Here is a 19,352-nt window from a genome sequence, read left to right as displayed (position 1 = left end):
GGCTGGTTGTGTGACTTTCCCATCTTGCATTAGAGTAGCAATGCAAAGAATGCAGAGGCTGATTTTGAAAGGGACTAGGGAGGATGTATAAGAAATTATGGATTAAGCAAGTAATATTTCAGTATAAATGAGATGATGATTTGGAAGTTTTTAGTAAACCTTAAAGGCTAACTCTCTGTGTATTGCAGTATAGCCTCATGCAGTTAGGGATGTGTGTATGTGTGTACATTTTGTAGTCATGGAAGATCTTCTAGGTTCTTTTCTAGCTCAGGCTGTACCCATATTTTGTGGGTACCAGTTCAGCCTCTACTGTAATAAGACTGAGTCAAATGACAATAATTGAATATATTTCAGCCTTACTTTTTAAACATTAAGAAATGATTGAGAGGAGTCATTATTAAGTTAATCATAAGTTCATAAAGTCCTTGGCTTATTATGATATGTCAGTGATGTCATCATGTTTATGGTTTAGCAATGTGTGCTGCTACTAAAATAAAAGATGTGAATTTTATAAGGTTTTATATTGTTTTTATATTAACAGTTTTAGTTGTAGAATTTAAGTGTAATATATATAAAACATCACAAAAAGTACAGAAAACATAGAAAATAAATATATATAAAATATACCATAAAAAACCCAGGAACCTACCACCTGAATTTAATAGATGTTAATATTTTGCCTTATTTGCTTCAGTCTTCTCTGTTTGTAAAGCAGTGCAACAGGGTATGTGTTAAAGGCACACTTGCTCATGTACTTGTGTCTCTAGGGGTCACTACTTTTCTTGATTCAGTTATATCACTGCTGCTGCTAAGTCACGTCAGTCATGTCTGACTCTGTGCGATCCCATAGATGGCAGCCCACCAAGCTCCACCATCCCTGGGATTCTCCAGGCAAGAACACTGGAGTGGGTTGCTATTTCCTTCTCCAATGCATGAAAGTGAAAAGTGAAAGTGAAGTCGCTCAGTCGTGTCCGATTCTTCGTGACCCCATGGACTGTAGCCCACCAGGCTCCTCCGTCCATGGGATTCTCCAGGCAAGAGTACTGGAGTGGGGTGCCATTGCCTTTGCTACAGGTATATGTATCCATAAACATATTTTTAATGTCATGCTGACTTCTTCACATGGTTATCCACATGAAAACTGCACTAATTTTATAATTTTTATTTTATTCAGCATAATATTAAAAGCATAGAAAATATATATTGTTGACATAACTTTTTACCCTAATAACATAAATTGAAGTGGCTTTTAAACTTTTTTGAATGTAATTGCAGAGTGATAATTTTTTACATTGTGGCCTAATCCATGTTGCATATGCATATATGTGTATGTAAAGCTGAAAAAAATTTCTCCAAACCATAGTTTCCTCTACTCTGTGTGATATACTCTATTTTCCAGGTTGTTCATTCTGAAATGCTTGTCCCAGGCTCAATAAATTGCTTTTATAATCTAATAATAGGTTGCCATCCATGGTTTGAAAAACATTAGTTTAAGATTAATCTAAAAAATTAGTCTTAATCTAAAATTAATACTGCCTTTAGTTTGCAAATAATAAAAGCTTTTGTAGTTTAATAAATGTACTTCAGATAGTAAGGTAGTGTGACTCAGCGATAAAGAAACCACCTGCAGTGCAGTAGACACAGATGTGGCTTCAATCCCTGGGTCAGGAAGATCCCCTGGAGGAGGAAATGGCAGTCCACTCCAGTATTCTTACCTGGAAACTCCCACGGACAGAGGAGCCTAGTGGGCCACAGTCCATGGGGTCACAGAGTCGGACACAACTGAACAACTGAGCACTCATATTAAAATAGCATTCTTCTGCCAAGAGGTTTGATTGCATTCATTTTGGCTAACTCATTCTGAATATTTGTTTTCTATGAACTAAATCCATGCATGTCTAGCCATTTAATTAATTGATGTTAATTAATAGCTAAGTGTTTTAGAGAAAGCATGTTAGTCCTTGTATCTCCTTTCAGTCTGTCCTGACCGTGGTCTACCATGAGTCCAGGAGGGCTGTCATGGTGTCAAGAACAGAAGGAATTCTTGCTTGCCCAAAAACTGACTCCCAGCCCTGCCACCAACAGTCTGTGTATAAACCCTTAATAAGTCCTTTCTTCCTTGTGGGCCTCATTTCCTCACCTATTAAACAGAAGGTTTAACTAGCTCTTCTTAAAAGTAGGTTCATTCTGTGAAATATGGAAGAACTTTGACCTGGGCCTCAATTATTAAAATTTTATGAGAATATATCTGGTGTGAAAGAATAGGACTTTCTATTGAAATTGCTGGTTTTGAGGTTGTGTTTGAGCCAGGGGTCAGCAGGTGATATTTGGTTTAATATGTTGAGTCAGAAATGACTTTCCATCATAAAGCCTTTTCAGAGTAATCTGATGTCTCCAAGCTCTGCCTACTTTTTTGTTTCATTATCTCTCAATGAGAGACAGGGCTGTGTGAATGTGAATGTAAACGTTTATAAGTGCTAAGAATGGCAAAGGAATATTTCTGCATTCTGTTTTAATTAAATGTCCTCACAGACAAAACCAGAGCGGCAGGACAAAATCTGTAAACTCTGGTAGAAGCCGTGGAGGACAGGTTCCTGAGTTCTACACATGGCAGGCATCTGAGGCTTTGGGAACTTTGCTCTTTAATGTGAGGTACATGTTTGGAACAGAATAAGGGTATATCACCTAAGCCACACGTCCTTAAACAGAACAGTATTTTTCATAACAAGAGTCCTTCATGTGTATGTTTGCTTTAAGAAACAGTTTAAATTACAGTTTGGGTGGAATGAACCTTTAAGACCATCTCTTCCTATTGGTGTCTAAAAAAATAGTCCAGGAAATACTCTGCGTGGCTGTCCAGGTGGAGGCAGATAGTGGCAGATGCTTAGTTCCAAGGTTCCTACTGTCTTTTGGTTTGCAGATTCTTTTTAGGTAGCTCTACATTTAGAGAAACCTAGAGAACCAGTTCTAACTCATGGGTGAGAGTGTAGACCACTGAATGTGACTGCATTTTAAGTTGAGATATACTCTTGCCTGAGGGGCTAATAAAGGTGTGTTTTTCCCTGAGAGGATCAGGATAAACTAAGTCTCTGGGAGAGGATCTGCGGCATAAGCTGTGTGTGTGTGTGTGTGTGTGTGTGTGTGTGTGTGCAAGCGCTCAAGTCTCTGGGAGAGGATCTGCTGAACCGCAGATGGCTGAGGCATAAGCTGTGTGTGTGTGTGTGTGTGTGTGTGTGTGTGTGTGTGTGTGTGCGTGCGCGCGCGCTCAAGTCTCTGGGAGAGGATCTGCGGCATAAGCTGTGTGTGTGTGCGTGTGTGTGCGCGTGCACGCTCAAGTCTCTGGGAGAGGATCTGCTGAACCGCGGATGGCTGAGGCATAAGCTGTGTGTGTGTGTGTATGCGCTCACGTTCAGTTGTTTTGTCATGTCTGACTGTTTGTGATCCCATGGATTATATGTAGCCCGCCAGGCTTCTCTGTCCAGGGGATTTCCCAGGCAAGAGTACTAGAGTGGGTTGCCATTTCCTGCTCCAAGGGATCTTCCTGATCCAGGGATCAGACTCTCCTCTCTTGCATTTCCTGCATTGGCAGACGGGTTCTTTATCACTGTGTCACCTGGGATCACTGAGGCATAGGCCAGATTTCCTTTGATCCTTCTGACCATGGAAAAACCAGATTTTCTCCGCTGCAATATGTAAAACATTCTTAACTCTTTTGCTGTCACAGCAGTACTTTCCCTCCTTTTATAGACATGGATTAGAATTTCTGGACCTCATCCTTAGGCCAGGGTCTCACCGTTATCTTGTTACTTTGTGGTACACCTGTACTTGGCATTGAGCAGATACCGTCTGGATTTGTGTGAATGAAGACTTTTTACCAACTAATTATTCTTTTGTACATTGCCAGTTATAAAGTTGATCATCCTGGAGTACTAGAATGGACTCTTTGAAGCCCTGAACAAAGCCTCTTTCTTTTTATGCTGAAGTGCTACTAATGAGCTTTCCTGTCTGCCCTTCTCCCTCGTGCTCTGCAGTGTGCCGAGATTTTGCTGTCCTGGAGGACCACTCCTTGGCCCACAGCCTGCAGGAACAAGAGAGTGAGTAATAGCCCCCTGCAAGCTCCTCCAGTTTTCTTTTTTAGTGGTAGCCTTGAGGCAGATTTCTTAGGGTGAGGCGGGGAGAAGACAGAGTCATCAGGGTACACCACCCATCATCCCAAGGGATCTGTCTAGGCAGGTGACACCTCGGTGAAGAATGCACTTCTCGGTGTTTTGAAGGGAGACAGCTGCTGGGGGTGAGAAGACCATTGGGTGTATTGGAGGAAGAGAGGGACTTGAGCCATTTCCTTTGCTTTAATGCTGTAGGAGGGATACAGTGGTTATATGGGGATCAGGAGTAGGTAGAAGGCTGGCATAAGAATAGGGGTCCAAATACCTTTACCTAGATTGGTAAAGATACCAATTGGTAAACATACCTATTGGTATCTAGATTGTAGGGTTTTCTGAATATTTATGTATGTAATTATGAAAAGTAAATCTAAGTTTTATGTGTTATACAAAAGTACATATATGTGAACTTTTAATTTGTGTGTCAGTATAAAAATCAAGTGTTGAAAAATGTAGTTTTCAAATGAAGTGGCAACTTGTGGAGCAGGAGGAGCACCGGCCCTGGCTTTAGATGGTTTGAGTAGAAGTTTAGGCATTGCCACTGCTGACCAAATACACATGACTTAACCTTTCTGATTCTCTTTTTCTTTAATGAAAAGATGAGAATGCCAACTCCTATGCTGCATATTATGCAGCATTACTGAGAGTATACGTGGCAATGATGGCTGTGAAGTTCTTTTTAATTGAAAGACTCTTAAGTTTATTCTTAAAAGTTTGTTACGGATAAGCCAAAGCATTGTAATTCCTCTCTCTAATCTTCCTGTCCAGTTGAGCATCATTTGGCATCGAATGTTCAACGGAACCGTTTGGTCCAGCATGATCTGCAGGTGGCTAAGCAGCTTCAAGAGGAAGATCTGAAAGCCCAGGCTCAGCTGCAGAAGCGCTATAAAGACCTGTGAGGACTTGGGGAGTGGGAGAGCATTGTGCCAGGACTGGTTTTCAGGGAAGAGGACTTTCTGTCTGTCCCTTTGATTCCTTTCACTATTAGATTATAAATCCTACAGTGACGATCCCATAGTTTTTTTTTTATTTAAAAAAATTGTCTTTGTTGTTGGAATTCCTTTCTAGGTTTTGGGGCATGCAGTTTCTGGTAGGACTTAACACTTTTCACTGATGGCTTTGAGCCAGTTGGTCCAGCTCTGTGTCTCACTTTTCCTTAACTGTACACTGGGGAAATGATCTCTGTCTCCTCTGCCTCCTGTGGTTTTGGGGGGAATCTAGCAAGATACTGGATGTCACAGAACTTTCTGAAGTCTCCTGGGTTCCTTTACTATTTCCTAGTAATGTTTGTTGCTCTTATTTTCCTTGAACCCCTTACCTTTTGGGGGGAGGGGCATGCCACTTGACTTGTGGGATCTTAGTTCCTTGAGGAATCAAACCCATGCTATAGCAGTAAAAGTGCCAAGTTCTAACCACTAGACTGCCAGGGAAATCGAGAACCCCTTGCTCTTTATATAGAGGCAGAATCTTTTGGAAAGTTCTGAATTGTACCCTCCATTCTCTTCATAACTTCAGTGTCTGACCAAAATTATTTCTCCATCTCCTCCTAAATAGAGAGATCGTGTCTAAGGTCTCTTCCATCATAAAGACTTTTTAAACTTATTTTTTAATGTTTTGAAAGCTCACAGAATACATCTCTTCTTAGAGAGAGGTTCCTATACTCCAATCTGTAGTGGTAGACTTAACTCCAAAATCGTTTTGAGGAGGAAGGAGTAAAGGAAGAAGTGAAGGGACCCTTCTATTTACTTCATTTGTCTTATTTAAATAAATGAGAGAGCCTATTACTTTTGCCATCTTTGAGGAAGGGTTTTTCTCTTCTGTTATTTGCAGAGAGGACTTTATTCATTGTTTTATTCAGTTTTCTTATTTTGTTCATAAACATTCTTATTGGCTCTTGCTAAATAACCCTTTCAACCATGAAAGGCACCAGAGAACACACATATGAATAAAACATAGCCATTGTTTTTAAGGGACTCAGGGAAAAAACTCTGAGCACTTGCCAAGGTGACATGCAAATTCATGAAGAATTCTGTATTTTTAAAACTAGATTAATAAATACTTTTTGGTAAGGTCAAAAAAGTGAGTGAATGAAAAGAGGATATAGAAATAATAAATGAGTAGATTTTTATTTTCAATTCTGTGGTTTGAATGGTTCAGAATCCTATAATATTATATCTGTAACATGAAGTCATTAAATCCCAAAACTTTTGTAGCTAATGAGACGACATGAAAGGGCATGATTCACTGGTTAATAGTGGCAGGACCGGAAGTCAGGTCTCCAGGTATCTTGTCCAGTAGTTTTCCTGCTAGTGACTAAAAAAGCTTGCCGTTTCCACTTCCGGCCTGCGCTCTCTCTCATGTGTTCCCTTCCCCCTTTCCTGTCCGATGTGCATGTTCTGTGTGTACATACACATCCCTGTATGTGCACCCGTCTGCTTTCATCTCCAGCTGTCTATTTCCAAACATGTTGAAAAGGACCATTTCCTTATACAAATAAGGATAGTGTTCATCCCCTCACTTTTGTTAGAATAGAATGTGGGGATTTCTGTTCCTCCAGAGAAGTTAGGATATTACCGCCACCCCCACCCCCAACACTTTTCAGGTACAAAAGGCTGCTTTCAAACAGGGAGTATACAACCAAGACTAGATTCGTTGATACTCTTAAGTTCACCTGGCAGGGCAAGAATCAAAGGGAATACAGGTTTAGCAAGTGAACTGCTTGTATAAGCCACAACTGTAGTTTTGTTCCAGCATCTTTTACATAATAAGCTCTAAGCATATGTATATCTCTTTAGATAACAACTAAAGGTTGTAAGGGCCATGTAAACAGTGGCTCCCCAGCAGTATCACACTCTATAATAGAGTTAAAAGCTGCCTGTTAACTTTTCCTGGGTTCAGGAAGATCCCCTGGAGGAGGTCATGGCTACCCAGTCCAGTATTCTTGCCTGTAGAATCCCATGGACAGAGGAGCCTGGTGGGCTACATTTCATAGGGTTGCAAAGAGTTGGCCACAGCTAACGCAACTTAGTCTAGTCTGACTGTTCCTGAAACCAAAAGACCATCTTCGTGATATCCAAACCCCATTTCTTGATGAAACTGCTATTCATTTGTGCTGTTTGAAAGGACGTGTTTCTCCCCACAAAATGATGTGTCTGGTTTCTCCCACCAAAGTATATTGTGGGGTTCTGAGCGCAGGACGGAGATTTATTTAGTTTTGTGTCCTCAGTGTTGAGCATGGTGCCTGGATGACAGCACATGTTGTTGGAGTCTTTTTTGAATGCATGAATGCCAATACAAAACAAAACTATGGTAGCAGCAGTATTACAACCTTTGGTTGCCTTAGTGGCCTGAGTGTTAAGAAAACTGACATCAGCCACAGAGGTTTCTCCTGGCACCTGAAGCTGTGGAATATACATCCACCTCCACATTTTTAAAGTTTTATTGAAACTGGAAAAAATGTACTTAATTAAAAATTTATAAAAATTGTTTTGAAGTCATACCACCACCTCTAAGTGACCACAGTATTACTGACATTTTAGTGAATTCACTCTTACTCTGTTTGTGTGTACTTTGTGCATACTTGGATACTTGTGGATCTCATTCTCATAGTATACATCTCCTTTGCAGAATCTTGAGGGACTGTGGTGGTGGTTTAGTTGCTAAGTCATGTCTGACTCTTGGCAAGCCCACAGACTGTAGTCTTCTAGGCTCCTTTGTCCATAGAGTTCTCCAGGCAGGAATACTGAAATGGGTTGCCATTTCTTTCTCTAGGGGATCTTCCTGACCCAGGAATTAAACCTGGGATATGATCATACAGAAAAGGTCTGGAGCTTTCCATTATAGTATCCAGGGATCACATTCTGATCCTACCACTTATTTTCTCTGTGACCTTAGGGAAGTGATTTTACTACTCTGGGCCTCAAGTTTTTCTAGCTATAGGATGTGACGGTATTGACTTCTTTGCATCATTATTGTAAGAATTAAGTGAGATAAAAATATGCCCTGGCTCATAGTGAGTATTCAGTAAATTGTGTTGTGGTTTGAAAAATCATTCCTTGTGTGTTCCTTTGTTTTTTCCTTTGTTTTTTTAGTGAACAGCAAGACTGTGAAATTGCTCAGGAGATTCAGGAGAAGCTGGCTATTGAGGCAGAGAGACGACGGATTCAGGAGAAGAAGGATGAGGTACAACTTGTTTAATGCCCCTCCACCCCGTGGAGGAGGGCTGCTCAGCTCTGACTCTCTGTATTCACAGGCTTAGTGTAGGGTTGCTGGGTGGGCAGGAGGGCTTTCCCTTTTTGGGGGTGCATAGTCCAAGTGTTGACCTGTCCATGGACCACCGTTTATTGTCCTTTGGTCGTTGTTTAAGTGGTAAAATCTTAAAAGATGATAATGGTTACTTTGACAAAAAGTGTGGATTCATTTCTGTAGGGCTGCTGTAACAAATCACTGCAAACATGGTGGTGTAAAACAATAGAACTTGATTCTCTCACAGTTCCGAAGGTTGCACATTGAAATTAAGGTGTTGGCAGGGCAATGCTACCTACTAGCAGAGATCCCTTCTTTGCCTCCTCGTAGCTTCTGGTGGCTCTTGGCAGTCTGCATTCCTTGCCTTGCGGTTGCATCATAGCAGTCTTTACCTTTGTTGTCACATGGCTTTTTGTCCTTGCATCTTCTTGTAAGGACACCAGTCATTGGATTGAGGGCCCACCCTAATAGAGGATGATCTTCTCTTAAATAATTCTATCTGAAAGACCCTATTTTTAAATAAGGTCATGTTCTGAAGTTCTTGATATAAATGAATTTTAAAGAGGTAATTCAGCTCCATACAAGATATCTGTGTATGGGTTATTCCCACAACTTTAGGGAGAGCAAACCTTGAATGTAGCCTGAACAGGAGTCCTGGACTGGTCTTTGCTCTCCCTCTCTTTTGTTAGTGGGTTCACTTTCCTATGATACCCTGCCTCAAAACAGTGATCCATTTAATTCTGTATATATATTTTAAATTGTATTGTTTTTAAGCTGAAAATGACTAAAATTAGCAGTAGTATATGGTTTGTGAAAAGACTTGAATTTGTACTCACTGATCATTGCTTTTGCGTTATGTTTTCAGCATTTCTTACAAACAATTCCTTTTTCATTGTGTTGACTCTGTGTCTGGTTTTTTAATACCTATTCCCCTATTCTTGGCCCTTGTCTTAACTTATAATAAAGAAAATGATTTATCATTTTTAATAGTAGAATGACCATATGATATTTTGTGTACTGAGAAATTTTGTGTACTCTCCTGGGCACACTGGCACATACAATCACCCTATTAAACAGATATTTCAGGGTTATCAGTGAACCAGCCTGCATCTTCTCTTTCTCCTACTGAGCCACTCTGTTCCTCTGGAACTCCTTGTTCAATGCCAGGCGAGTGTGAGACACCTGGTGTGAGTGTATTTAGCTATTTCTTTAAGAAACAAACCATGATTATGTGATGATCAGAACTGTAAGTAAGAAAGAGGGATTCCTTTTCATCCTTCTGTTGTCAACACAGGAGCTCTTTCTTACTGCAGGATGTGTTGCTTCTCTATAGTCAAGACTTCCTTGGAGATGAGTCTGGAAGCTGAAAGAAGTGATTATGTTTTATAGACAGGAAAGCTTCTATTTTAAAAATCACAGAGTAATGAAGTTGGCTTCTTATAAATGCTCCTGGTGTCCTGTAATATTTTTTCTTTCCGTTCAGGGGAAAGCAGTATTAGGGAAAACAGATGCCTGTGGAATCTAAATAGCAATCACAATAAATAATCTCATTGTTACACTATATAAAGTATGCAGTGTTGTGAATAACTGCATTTCTCAGATGAAGAAATTAAGTCTTAAAGAAGTATATGAATGACTGGTCCCCGGCTATAGTAAGATGCCAGGGAAATGTCTCTGCAGTTCTGAACTATAGTAAGATGCCAGGGAAATGTCTCTGCAGTTCTGACTGCCTCTGACTTGGGTATACTGTGACACAGCATAGAACATGTAAACTATGGAGTTTGAATCTTGTCTGTTTAACTTTTAGCTGAGACTTTCATCATCTCATTTAGCCATGTAGACCCTCAGGTTCCAAACTGAAGAAGTTATGATAACTACGTTACCCTAAAGGGCTGCTGTGAAGTTTAAAATCATGTATTTAAGGTCTCTGCTACATATTAAGTTAATAGTTGTTCCTTCTTCTTTGCTTTCTCGCCAGGTGTTTGCCCCACCATTCTCCCTTTGTAGCAACTCTGATTTCTCTAATAGAGAGATATGTGCTGAATTAATAGGTGGGGGTGAAATAAGCAGAGTTAAGTGTATTCCAGTATGGTATGATTTGAGGAATCTTTAGGGGTTTTCTTGCCTTTACAGGCCTCCTATTACCTCCACTACTGTTTGACCTACTGAAATGTTTCCCCTTGTCCAACACAATGGAGAGATGAGATGAGAAATCTAGTTGTGGAGGTTTAATGAGACTAGCCTTTAAAAACTCAAGACCTTTTTTTTTTCCAGACATTTTTGAGTTTCACTGATGCCTTAGTTTAGAATATGGCTGTCCTGTCAAGAAGTTCTTTAATTGTAGAGAAATGTGATTTCCAGCTGACTAGACTGTTTTAATATTAAATAAAATTTGCATTAAGTTTGATGTTGAAGGATGTGTGATGATGCTTATTTGTTTAATTTAGTCCAAGGCGCCTCATAGGGGAGACTGAAACAACAGTGCTAATTTTTCTGGCCAACTTTGCATTGCCTGTTACTCGTCAACTGTCCGGATTCTTTTTTGTTGTTGTTGTTACATTTTCCCTCTTTCTGTGCTCTTCTGCTTCCTTGTAGAGTCTGTTTAACTAATAAGTTCTTATCCAGCAGCAAGGCTGTGGAAAACTCCTCTCTGGATTTTCATCCAGATCTCTTTTTACAGATTTTTGGAGTTAACTCTCTTTTGTAGCTTATAATCATCCAGAACAACCAGATGTAGAATTCAAGATTCTTTCCTCTTGGGATAGATACTTTTTTTCTGAACAACATTGTTCATGAGAAGTAGAGTTATACGACTTTCTGTGGGTGAGTTAGCATGTCTAACTTTGTGGTATAATTTTATTGTGTTTTTTAACAGAGCACAAATGTAGGCAGGTAGCATTTCCACTGGGGAGACAGATGTAGAAGAGTTTAAAAAGATCTGTACTCTTACCACCATGTGGCTTCTTCCCTTCCTTCCCTCTTTTTCCTCTTTCCCTCCTTCCTGTCTTCCTTGCTTTTTTTTTTTTTTTAAAAAACTCTTACATGGTGTCTTGAATATCATAGTAGTAGCGTTTCTTTCGTGGCGCCCTATTGAAGGCACATGTAGCCTTTGGCAATACTGGACTGAGTTTATGGGAGTACTTACCTCATAATCACATGAGTTTGTGGTTAATATGGGTGGACAAATTTTATTGGGATCTTTCTCTTTGGTCACAGGTTTAGCATTTGTCAATATTGTTTAATCAAGCCAAGAAATGTGTTTTTAGTTGATTTAATTTAGTTATTCTTAAACAACTAAAAAAAATAAATAACTTAAAACTCTTAAATAGCTAAAGACAGTTCTAGAAAAACATCTACTTTCGCTTTATTGACTATGCCAAAGCCTTTGACTCTGTGTATCACAACGAACTCTGGAAAATTCTGAAAGAGATGGGAATATCAGACCACCTGACCGGCCTCCTGAGAAATCTATATGCAGTTAGAACTGGACATGGAACAACAGATTGGTTCTAAATCGGGAAAGGAGTACATCAAGGCTGTATATTGTCACTCTGCTCATTTAACTTATATGCAGAGTACATCATGCAAAATGCTGGGCTGGATGAAGCACAAGCTGGAATCAATATTGCCAGGAGAAATATCAATAACGTCATATACTCAGATGACACCACCCTTATGGCAGAAAGCAAAGAAGAAATAAGAGCCTCTTGATGAAAGTGAAAGAGGAGAGTGAAAAAGTTGACTTAAACTCAACATTCAGAAAACTAAGATTATAGTATCTGGTCTTAGTACTTCATGGCAAATAGATGGGGAAACAATAGAAACAGAGAGACTTTATTTTTGGGGCTCCAAAATCACTACAGATGGTGACTGCAGCCATGAAATTAAAAGATGCTTGTTCCTTGGAAGAAAAGATATGACTAACCTAGACAACATATTAAGACAGCATATTAAAAAGCAGAGACATTACTTTTCCAACAAATGTCTGTCAAGTCAAAGCTGTGGTTTTCCCATTAGTCATGTATGGATGTGAGAGTTGGGCTATAATGAAAGCTGAGTGCCAAAGAATTGATGCTTTTGAACCGTGGTGTTGGAGAAGACTCTTGAGTCCCTTGGACTGCAAGGAGATCCAACCAGTCCATCCTAAAGGAAATCAGTCCTGAATATTCATTGGAAGGACTGATGCTGAAGCTGAAGCTCCAATACTTTGGCCACCTGATGTGAAGAACCAACTCATTAGAAAAGACCCTGATGCTGGGAATGATTGAAGGCAGGAGGAGAAGGGGATGACAGAAGATGAGATGATTGGGTGACATCACCGATTCGATGGACAGGAGTTTGAGTAAGCTCCAGGAGTTGGTGATGGACAGGGAAGCCTGGCGTGCTGCAGTCCATGGGGTCACAAAGAGTTGGATGTGACTGAACTGATCTGAATTTATTCTTAAATAAAGCTCTTAACTACTTTGTGTATATGTGAATATTGTTTTACATATGTGCCTTTGAACCTAGGTACAAATATGTGTGAATGTGAAACTATTTTAGGGAAAGCCTATTTTTTTCTTAAATAAATAGTATCTTGGCCAACCATGTAACAAAAAATCTGTGGCACTAATCCAACAATTTGGAGCCATTTATAATGTGAACTATTCAGGGATAAACATAGTAACCACTTTACATTAAAAATTAATCTAGTGTGAGCCATGGTACGTTTTCATAGCATTCTTAATTTGATTAGAAATTCATGGTCTAAAAATATATCTATGTAAATTGGTAATATCTAGGAAATATCTCAGGTAGTAATAATTTAAACTATGTAATTTTTTTCCCTATGTTATGGCACTTTAAAAATAAGTTTACACATATATAGCCAGACAGGGAGTGAGTGGGAGGCCTCTGGTTGATAAAATTATTCTCTCCTTTTATCCTAGTTATATTGGTGTTTTTACAGCCATGAATTTGGTACTGTCTGTTCTTCTGGTCTTACAGAGTAACCCTTTTAGGATTATACCTGATTTACATTTCCTACTGAGTTAGATGTTAATACAGTAATTGCTAGGTAATAAAAAAGTTTAGCAATCTAATGGAATGGATTTCCTTTTTTTAACTCTTCTGATAGTCATTTGACAGTCACATTTTCACATCTCCCTTAGATTGTCTTTATACCCAAGATTTTCTCATTTTGAATCCCCCTACTATTAGGATAGTGGTGAAAACTTTAAGGGAGAAGTAACCCTCATATAAAATTGTATAAACCATAAAAGTACCCAAAGGGATCCAACAGTTTAGTAATTTGTCTTCTACTTAGGAAAGTTGCATGGGGCTCCTCTGCACCTTACTGTGTGAATGTCTGTCTTAGAGCACTCATCTTTGCATGTCTTATATTATGTTAATCATTTTGCTTCTAGCACTGAAATGGACAAGAACATTAATAATGACCATGTATCTTATTTCTCTGTAGGAGGTCTCTAGCAGAATATGTGAGCCATTGAAAGGAATCAGTGAATCTTTTTTTCTTGACATAGCATTCCTGTAGCATTCCAGGAATCCTTAACTCTGCCTTTACTTATGCTCACAGCTTCCCATTTTCCAGAGATGAGTGTTAATTCAATAAGTGTGTTTACTTTGTCTTCTGTGGGAGGAGAGGAGGGAGGCTTAAGAGGGAGTGGATATATGTATAATGATGGCTGATTAGTCGTATGGCAGAAGCCAGCACAACATTGTAAAGTAATTTTCCTCCAACTAAAAAATAAATTAAAAAAAGAGAAAGTCTTCTGCACAACAGTTATTTCTCATATTAACCCAAAGTAAGTCTACCAGATTAATATTATTAATTAAAAAATAATTGAATGTGATTTCAGAAGGATTTTGGAGTTCTTTTAGATTTGTTTTTTCCCCAAGTTATATTTTGTCAAACACTAATTTAGTAAGGTTTATATATGTGTATATATTTTATGTAACAAAAAGACCTCTGTCACAAAATAAATTTGGAAATTCCAGGGTTGCAAGAAGATAACATTACTTTTCTTTCATTAGGATGTTAACATGAGCCAGTGTGTTTAAAGAATTAGATATAATACATGTTTTCTGTTTTTTTTTTTTTTTTTTGTAAATCTTTGATACCCGTGTTCTCAGAAACAGCTTGGGAAATGCTGTTGTAGACTAACCTTTAACAGGAAGGAAGCAGAGTATCAAGGAGGTTGTTTATGTCAGGGGTGACTAAGCTGCATCCAAGCATGGTGACTAATAATTGCTGTCTTTAGCTTGTTTCAGGGGAGTTGTTTTTTTTTTCTTTGAAATCACCTAACTAAACCTACTGTGCAGTAATGTTGGAGAGCAGGGAAGAGAGCTGACTTGGCTGAGCCGTGGTTTATAGTATAGCAGCAGATTTCCGTTGAAATCCTTTTTCCTTTCCCACCTCAAGTACAGCTAGCTGTTCTTACTCTTCTCAGCCAGAAGAAGCTTACTCAAAAAAAAGGAGTTGAGATGTTAAAAGAACAAAGGTTTGGGTGCTGAGATGCATGACACATTGTGATTATTATTTTTCTGCTTGGTTAAAAGCACTCTTTTTGACCAGCTAATACATTGTACAAAACGGGTATCACTTTGCTTCTCTTTGGTTCATTTTTGGCTCTTCACATTGAGAAAGTGCCCTATTACTAGGTATGTATTAGGAATAAATTTGATAGTAGGAAAGCAATTATAAAGTCCCTGGAGGGCAGTTTAATAATTTTGGCTGGCAGTTGGACCTGGTGATTTTCCTTTATATTTTTATTCAGTTACATAAAGGGGGTCTTTTTGTTTTCAGTAAAACAAACCCCTTAAGAAAATGTAGTGTTGGGTGTTCAGTCAGCATGACAGTTGAGGGAAGTGTTTACATTTTCTTCCTGCTTTCCTAGTAAGATGTATATGGATTTAGGAAATTCTGAAGTAGATATTAGTATAAGGAGAATAAATTATCTTGTCACACCCCTCCCTAACTGATTACTGTATTGCTTTGTAACCCATCAATGTAATGAACCTGGCACAGAGGAGGGCACCCAGTAACATTTCCAGAATTATTACAGTGTGTACTGGGATGTTAAGACATTTGTCTTTTAAGGTTCACTAGTTCAGACTCTTCATTTTATAAATAAAGAATTCAGGCCCAAAGAGATTCATTTTAATAGTTAATGTTTTTCTTCCAATGTCTCTGAAGCATCTCTGACTTGAACTGCTGCTGCTGCTAAGTCGCTTCAGTCATGTCCGACTCTGTGTGACCCCATAGATGGCAGCCCACCAGCCTCCCCCTTCCCTGGGATTCTCCAGGCAAGAACACTGGAGTGGGTTGCCATTTCCTTCTCCAATGCATGAAAGTGAAAAGTAAAAGTGAAGTTGCTCAGTCATGTCTGACTCTTCACAACCCCATGGACTGCAGCCTATCAGGCTCCTCCGTCCATGGGATTTTCCAGGCAAGAGTACTGGAGTGGGGTGCCATTGCCTTCTCCTGGAACTTATCAAATATATGTATGTATTTACACAGTTTCATGAGAAATTTCCAGCATCGAAGTCAGTTACAGAATATATGTTAATAACAAAAATTTGAATTTAGGCCTATTTCGTGAACATTAGAAGCCACGTACATGGATGTGTGTGTCCTTACACGCGTGCTCAGTCACTCAGCCGACTTGTGTCCGACTCTTTACAATCCCATAGTTTGTAGCCCACCAGGCTCCTCTCTCCATGGCATTTTCCAGGCAAGAGTACTTGAGTGGGTTGCCATTTCTTCCTCTAAGGGATCTTCCTGACCCGGGGATGGAAGCCAAGTATCCTGCATCTCTTGCATTGGCGGGTGGATTTTTTACTGCTGAGCCACCTGGGAAGCCCTCCAAGTATACTGATAACCTCTGCTAATTCATCTAGCCTCAGCATCCAACTTATTTCTACACTGATATAAGAGAAATTAAGTCATTCAGATGAATTTTATTTGCCTTGAAGTCTTTGTATATTCTTCATTTGACTTATTCAGAAAAATGCAGAAAGAATGGTGATTAATTCTTACCTCAGAAGTAAGCCCCTCAGAACTGCCTGGGATTTTTATTACCATTTGTATCAGTGAGTATGGTTGCTATATTTGTAAGATCTTTAAGAATCTAGTAACATCTAGGGATCTTCTTTTTTTTTAAAGTGTACGTAAACAAAGTTTATGTGCTATTTTATTGGGCCTTTTATAGAAATAATCTTCAAGTTCCGAACTCTATCTCCAGCTCAAAATCTTTAGGAACTTTTCATCCCTTACATTATAGACTCCAGACAGGGAGGAGGGAGGGGGTTCAGGATGGGGAACATGTGTATACCTGTGGCGGATTCATGTCGATGTATGGCAAAACCAATACAACATTGTAAAGTAATTAACCTCCAATTAAATAAATTTATATTTTAAAAAATTGACTATAAAGAGTGCCTAGCATCCAGCCTCTGTCTGTTAAACCTCATCTTTCTCTAACACCCCACGTACTATTGGTTGTTTTCTAGAGTGATGTCCATTAAAATATTTATCACTTTGCTGGTGGTGTTCTCAGCAAAGAATATCTTCCATTGCCTGTTGGAATCCAGTTCTTTGTTTAAAACCTAACATTAATGTAGAGCCTTGAACCAATTCATATAAGCAGAAGTAGTATTCCCTTTTTTGTGCACTCATAGGCATTTCCCCCCCCTTTTTTTTGAGACATTTACAATTTGATTGTGTTATAGTTATTTGTGTATTGCTTATTTTCTTTTTTTTTTTTTTGTATTTTTAGTTTTTTATTTTTTAAATTTTAAAATCTTTAATTCTTACATGCATTCCCAAACATGAACCCCCCTCCCACCTCCCTCCCCAGAACATCTTTCTGGGTCATCCCCATGCACCAGCCCCAAGCATGCTGCATCCTGCGTCAGACATAGACTGGCGATTCAATTCACATGATAGTATACATGTTAGAATGGCATTCTCCCAAATCATCCCACCCTCTCCCTCTCCCTCTGAGTCCAAAAGTCCGTTATACACATCTGTGTCTCTTTCCCTGTCTTGCATACAGGGTCGTCATTGCCATCTTCCTAAATTCCATATATATGTGTTAGTATACTGTATTGGTGTTTTTCTTTCTGGCTTACTTCACTCTGTATAATCGGCTCCAGTTTCATCCATCTCATCAGAACTGATTCAAATGAATTCTTTTTAACGGCTGAGTAATACTCCATTGTGTATATGTACCACAGCTTGCTTATCCATTCATCTGCTGATGGACATCTAGGTTGTTTCCATGTCCTGGCTATTATAAACAGTGCTGCAATGAACATTGGGGTACATGTGTCTCTTTCAATTCTGGTTTCCTCGGTGTGTATGCCCAGAAGTGGGATTGCTGGGTCATAAGGTAGTTCTATTTGCAATTTTTTAAGGAATCTCCACACTGTTCTCCATAGTGGCTGTACTAGTTTGCATTCCCACCAACAGTGTAGGAGGGTTCCCTTTTCTCCACACCCTCTCCAGCATTTATTGCTTGCAGATTTTTGGATCGCAGCCATTCTGACTGGTGTGAAGTGGTACCTCATTGTGGTTTTGATTTGCATTTCTCTAATAATGAGTGATGTTGAGCATCTTTTCATGTGTTTGTTAGCCATCCGTATGTCTTCTTTGGAGAAATGTCTATTTAGTTCTTTGGCCCATTTTTTGATTGGGTCGTTTATTTTTCTGGAGTTGAGCTGCAGAAGTTGCTTGTATATTTTTGAGATTAGTTGTTTGTCAGTTGCTTCATTTGCTATTATTTTCTCCCATTCTGAAGGCTGTCTTTTCACCTTGCTTATATTTTCCTTTGTTGTGCAGAAGCTTTTAATTTTAATTAGATCCCATTTGTTTATTTTTGCTTTTATTTCCAGCATTCTGGGAGGTGGATCATAGAGGATCCTGCTTTGATTTATGTCTGAGAGTGTTTTGCCTATGTTCTCCTCTAGGAGTTTTATAGTTTCTGATCTTACATTTAGATCTTTAATCCATTTTGAGTTTATTTTTGTGTGCGGTGTTAGAAAGTGATCTAGTTTCATTCTTTTACAAGTGGTTGACCAGTTTTCCCAGCACCACTTGTTAAAGAGATTGTCTTTACTCCATTGTATATTCTTGCCTCCTTTGTCAAAGATAAGGTGTCCATATGTGTGTGGATTTATCTCTGGGCTTTCTATTTTGTTCCATTGATCTATATGTCTGTCTTTGTGCCAGTACCATACTGTCTTGATGACTGTGGCTTTGTAGTAGAGCCTGAAGTCAGGCAAGTTGATTCCTCCAGTTCCATTCTTCTTTCTCAAGATTGCTTTGGCTATTCGAGGTTTTTTGTATTTCCATACAAATCTTGAAATTATTTGTTCTAGTTCTGTGAAAAATGTGCCTGGTAGCTTGATAGGGATTGCATTGAATTTGTAAATTGCTTTGGGTAGTATACTCATTTTCACTATATTGATTCTTCCAATCCATGAACATGGTATATTTCTCCATCTATTAGTGTCCTCTTTGATTTCTTTCATCAGTGTTTTATAGTTTTCTATATATAGGTCTTTAGTTTCTTTAGGTAGATATATTCCTAAGTATTTTATTCTTTTCGTTGCAATGGTGAATGGAATTGTTTCCTTAATTTCTTTTTCTACTTTCTCATTATTCGTGTATAGGAATGCAAGGGATTTCTGTGTGTTGATTTTATATCCTGCAACTTTACTATATTCATTGATGAGCTCTAGTAATTTTCTGGTGGAGTCTTTAGGGTTTTCCATGTAGAGGATCATGTCATCTGCAAACAGTGAGAGTTTTACTTCTTCTTTTCCAATTTGGATTCCTTTTATTTCTTTTTCTGCTCTGATTGCTGTGGCCAAAACTTCCAGAACTATGTTGAATAGTAGCGGTGAAAGTGGACACCCTTGTCTTGTTCCTGACTTTAGGGG

General features: G+C 38.9%; 1 protein-coding gene across 2 annotated transcripts in view; it reads left to right on the top strand.

The window, feature by feature from the left end:
- The window catches only part of CCDC50 (coiled-coil domain containing 50), an 85,394-nt gene that overhangs the window by 29,814 nt on the left and 36,228 nt on the right, over positions 1–19,352 (top strand). For both annotated transcript variants that reach the window (XM_069557692.1, XM_069557685.1), the window contains exons 2-4: positions 4,032–4,094; positions 4,932–5,058; positions 8,255–8,345. In XM_069557692.1, the coding sequence (XP_069413793.1) occupies positions 4,032–4,094; positions 4,932–5,058; positions 8,255–8,345 (281 nt within the window). The remainder of the gene's footprint in view (positions 1–4,031; positions 4,095–4,931; positions 5,059–8,254; positions 8,346–19,352) is intronic.

The sequence above is a fragment of the Ovis canadensis genome, chromosome 1, assembly GCF_042477335.2.
Source record: "Ovis canadensis isolate MfBH-ARS-UI-01 breed Bighorn chromosome 1, ARS-UI_OviCan_v2, whole genome shotgun sequence".
Classification (NCBI taxonomy): Eukaryota; Metazoa; Chordata; class Mammalia; order Artiodactyla; family Bovidae; genus Ovis; species Ovis canadensis.
This window is presented reverse-complemented; position numbering and strand designations above follow the sequence as displayed.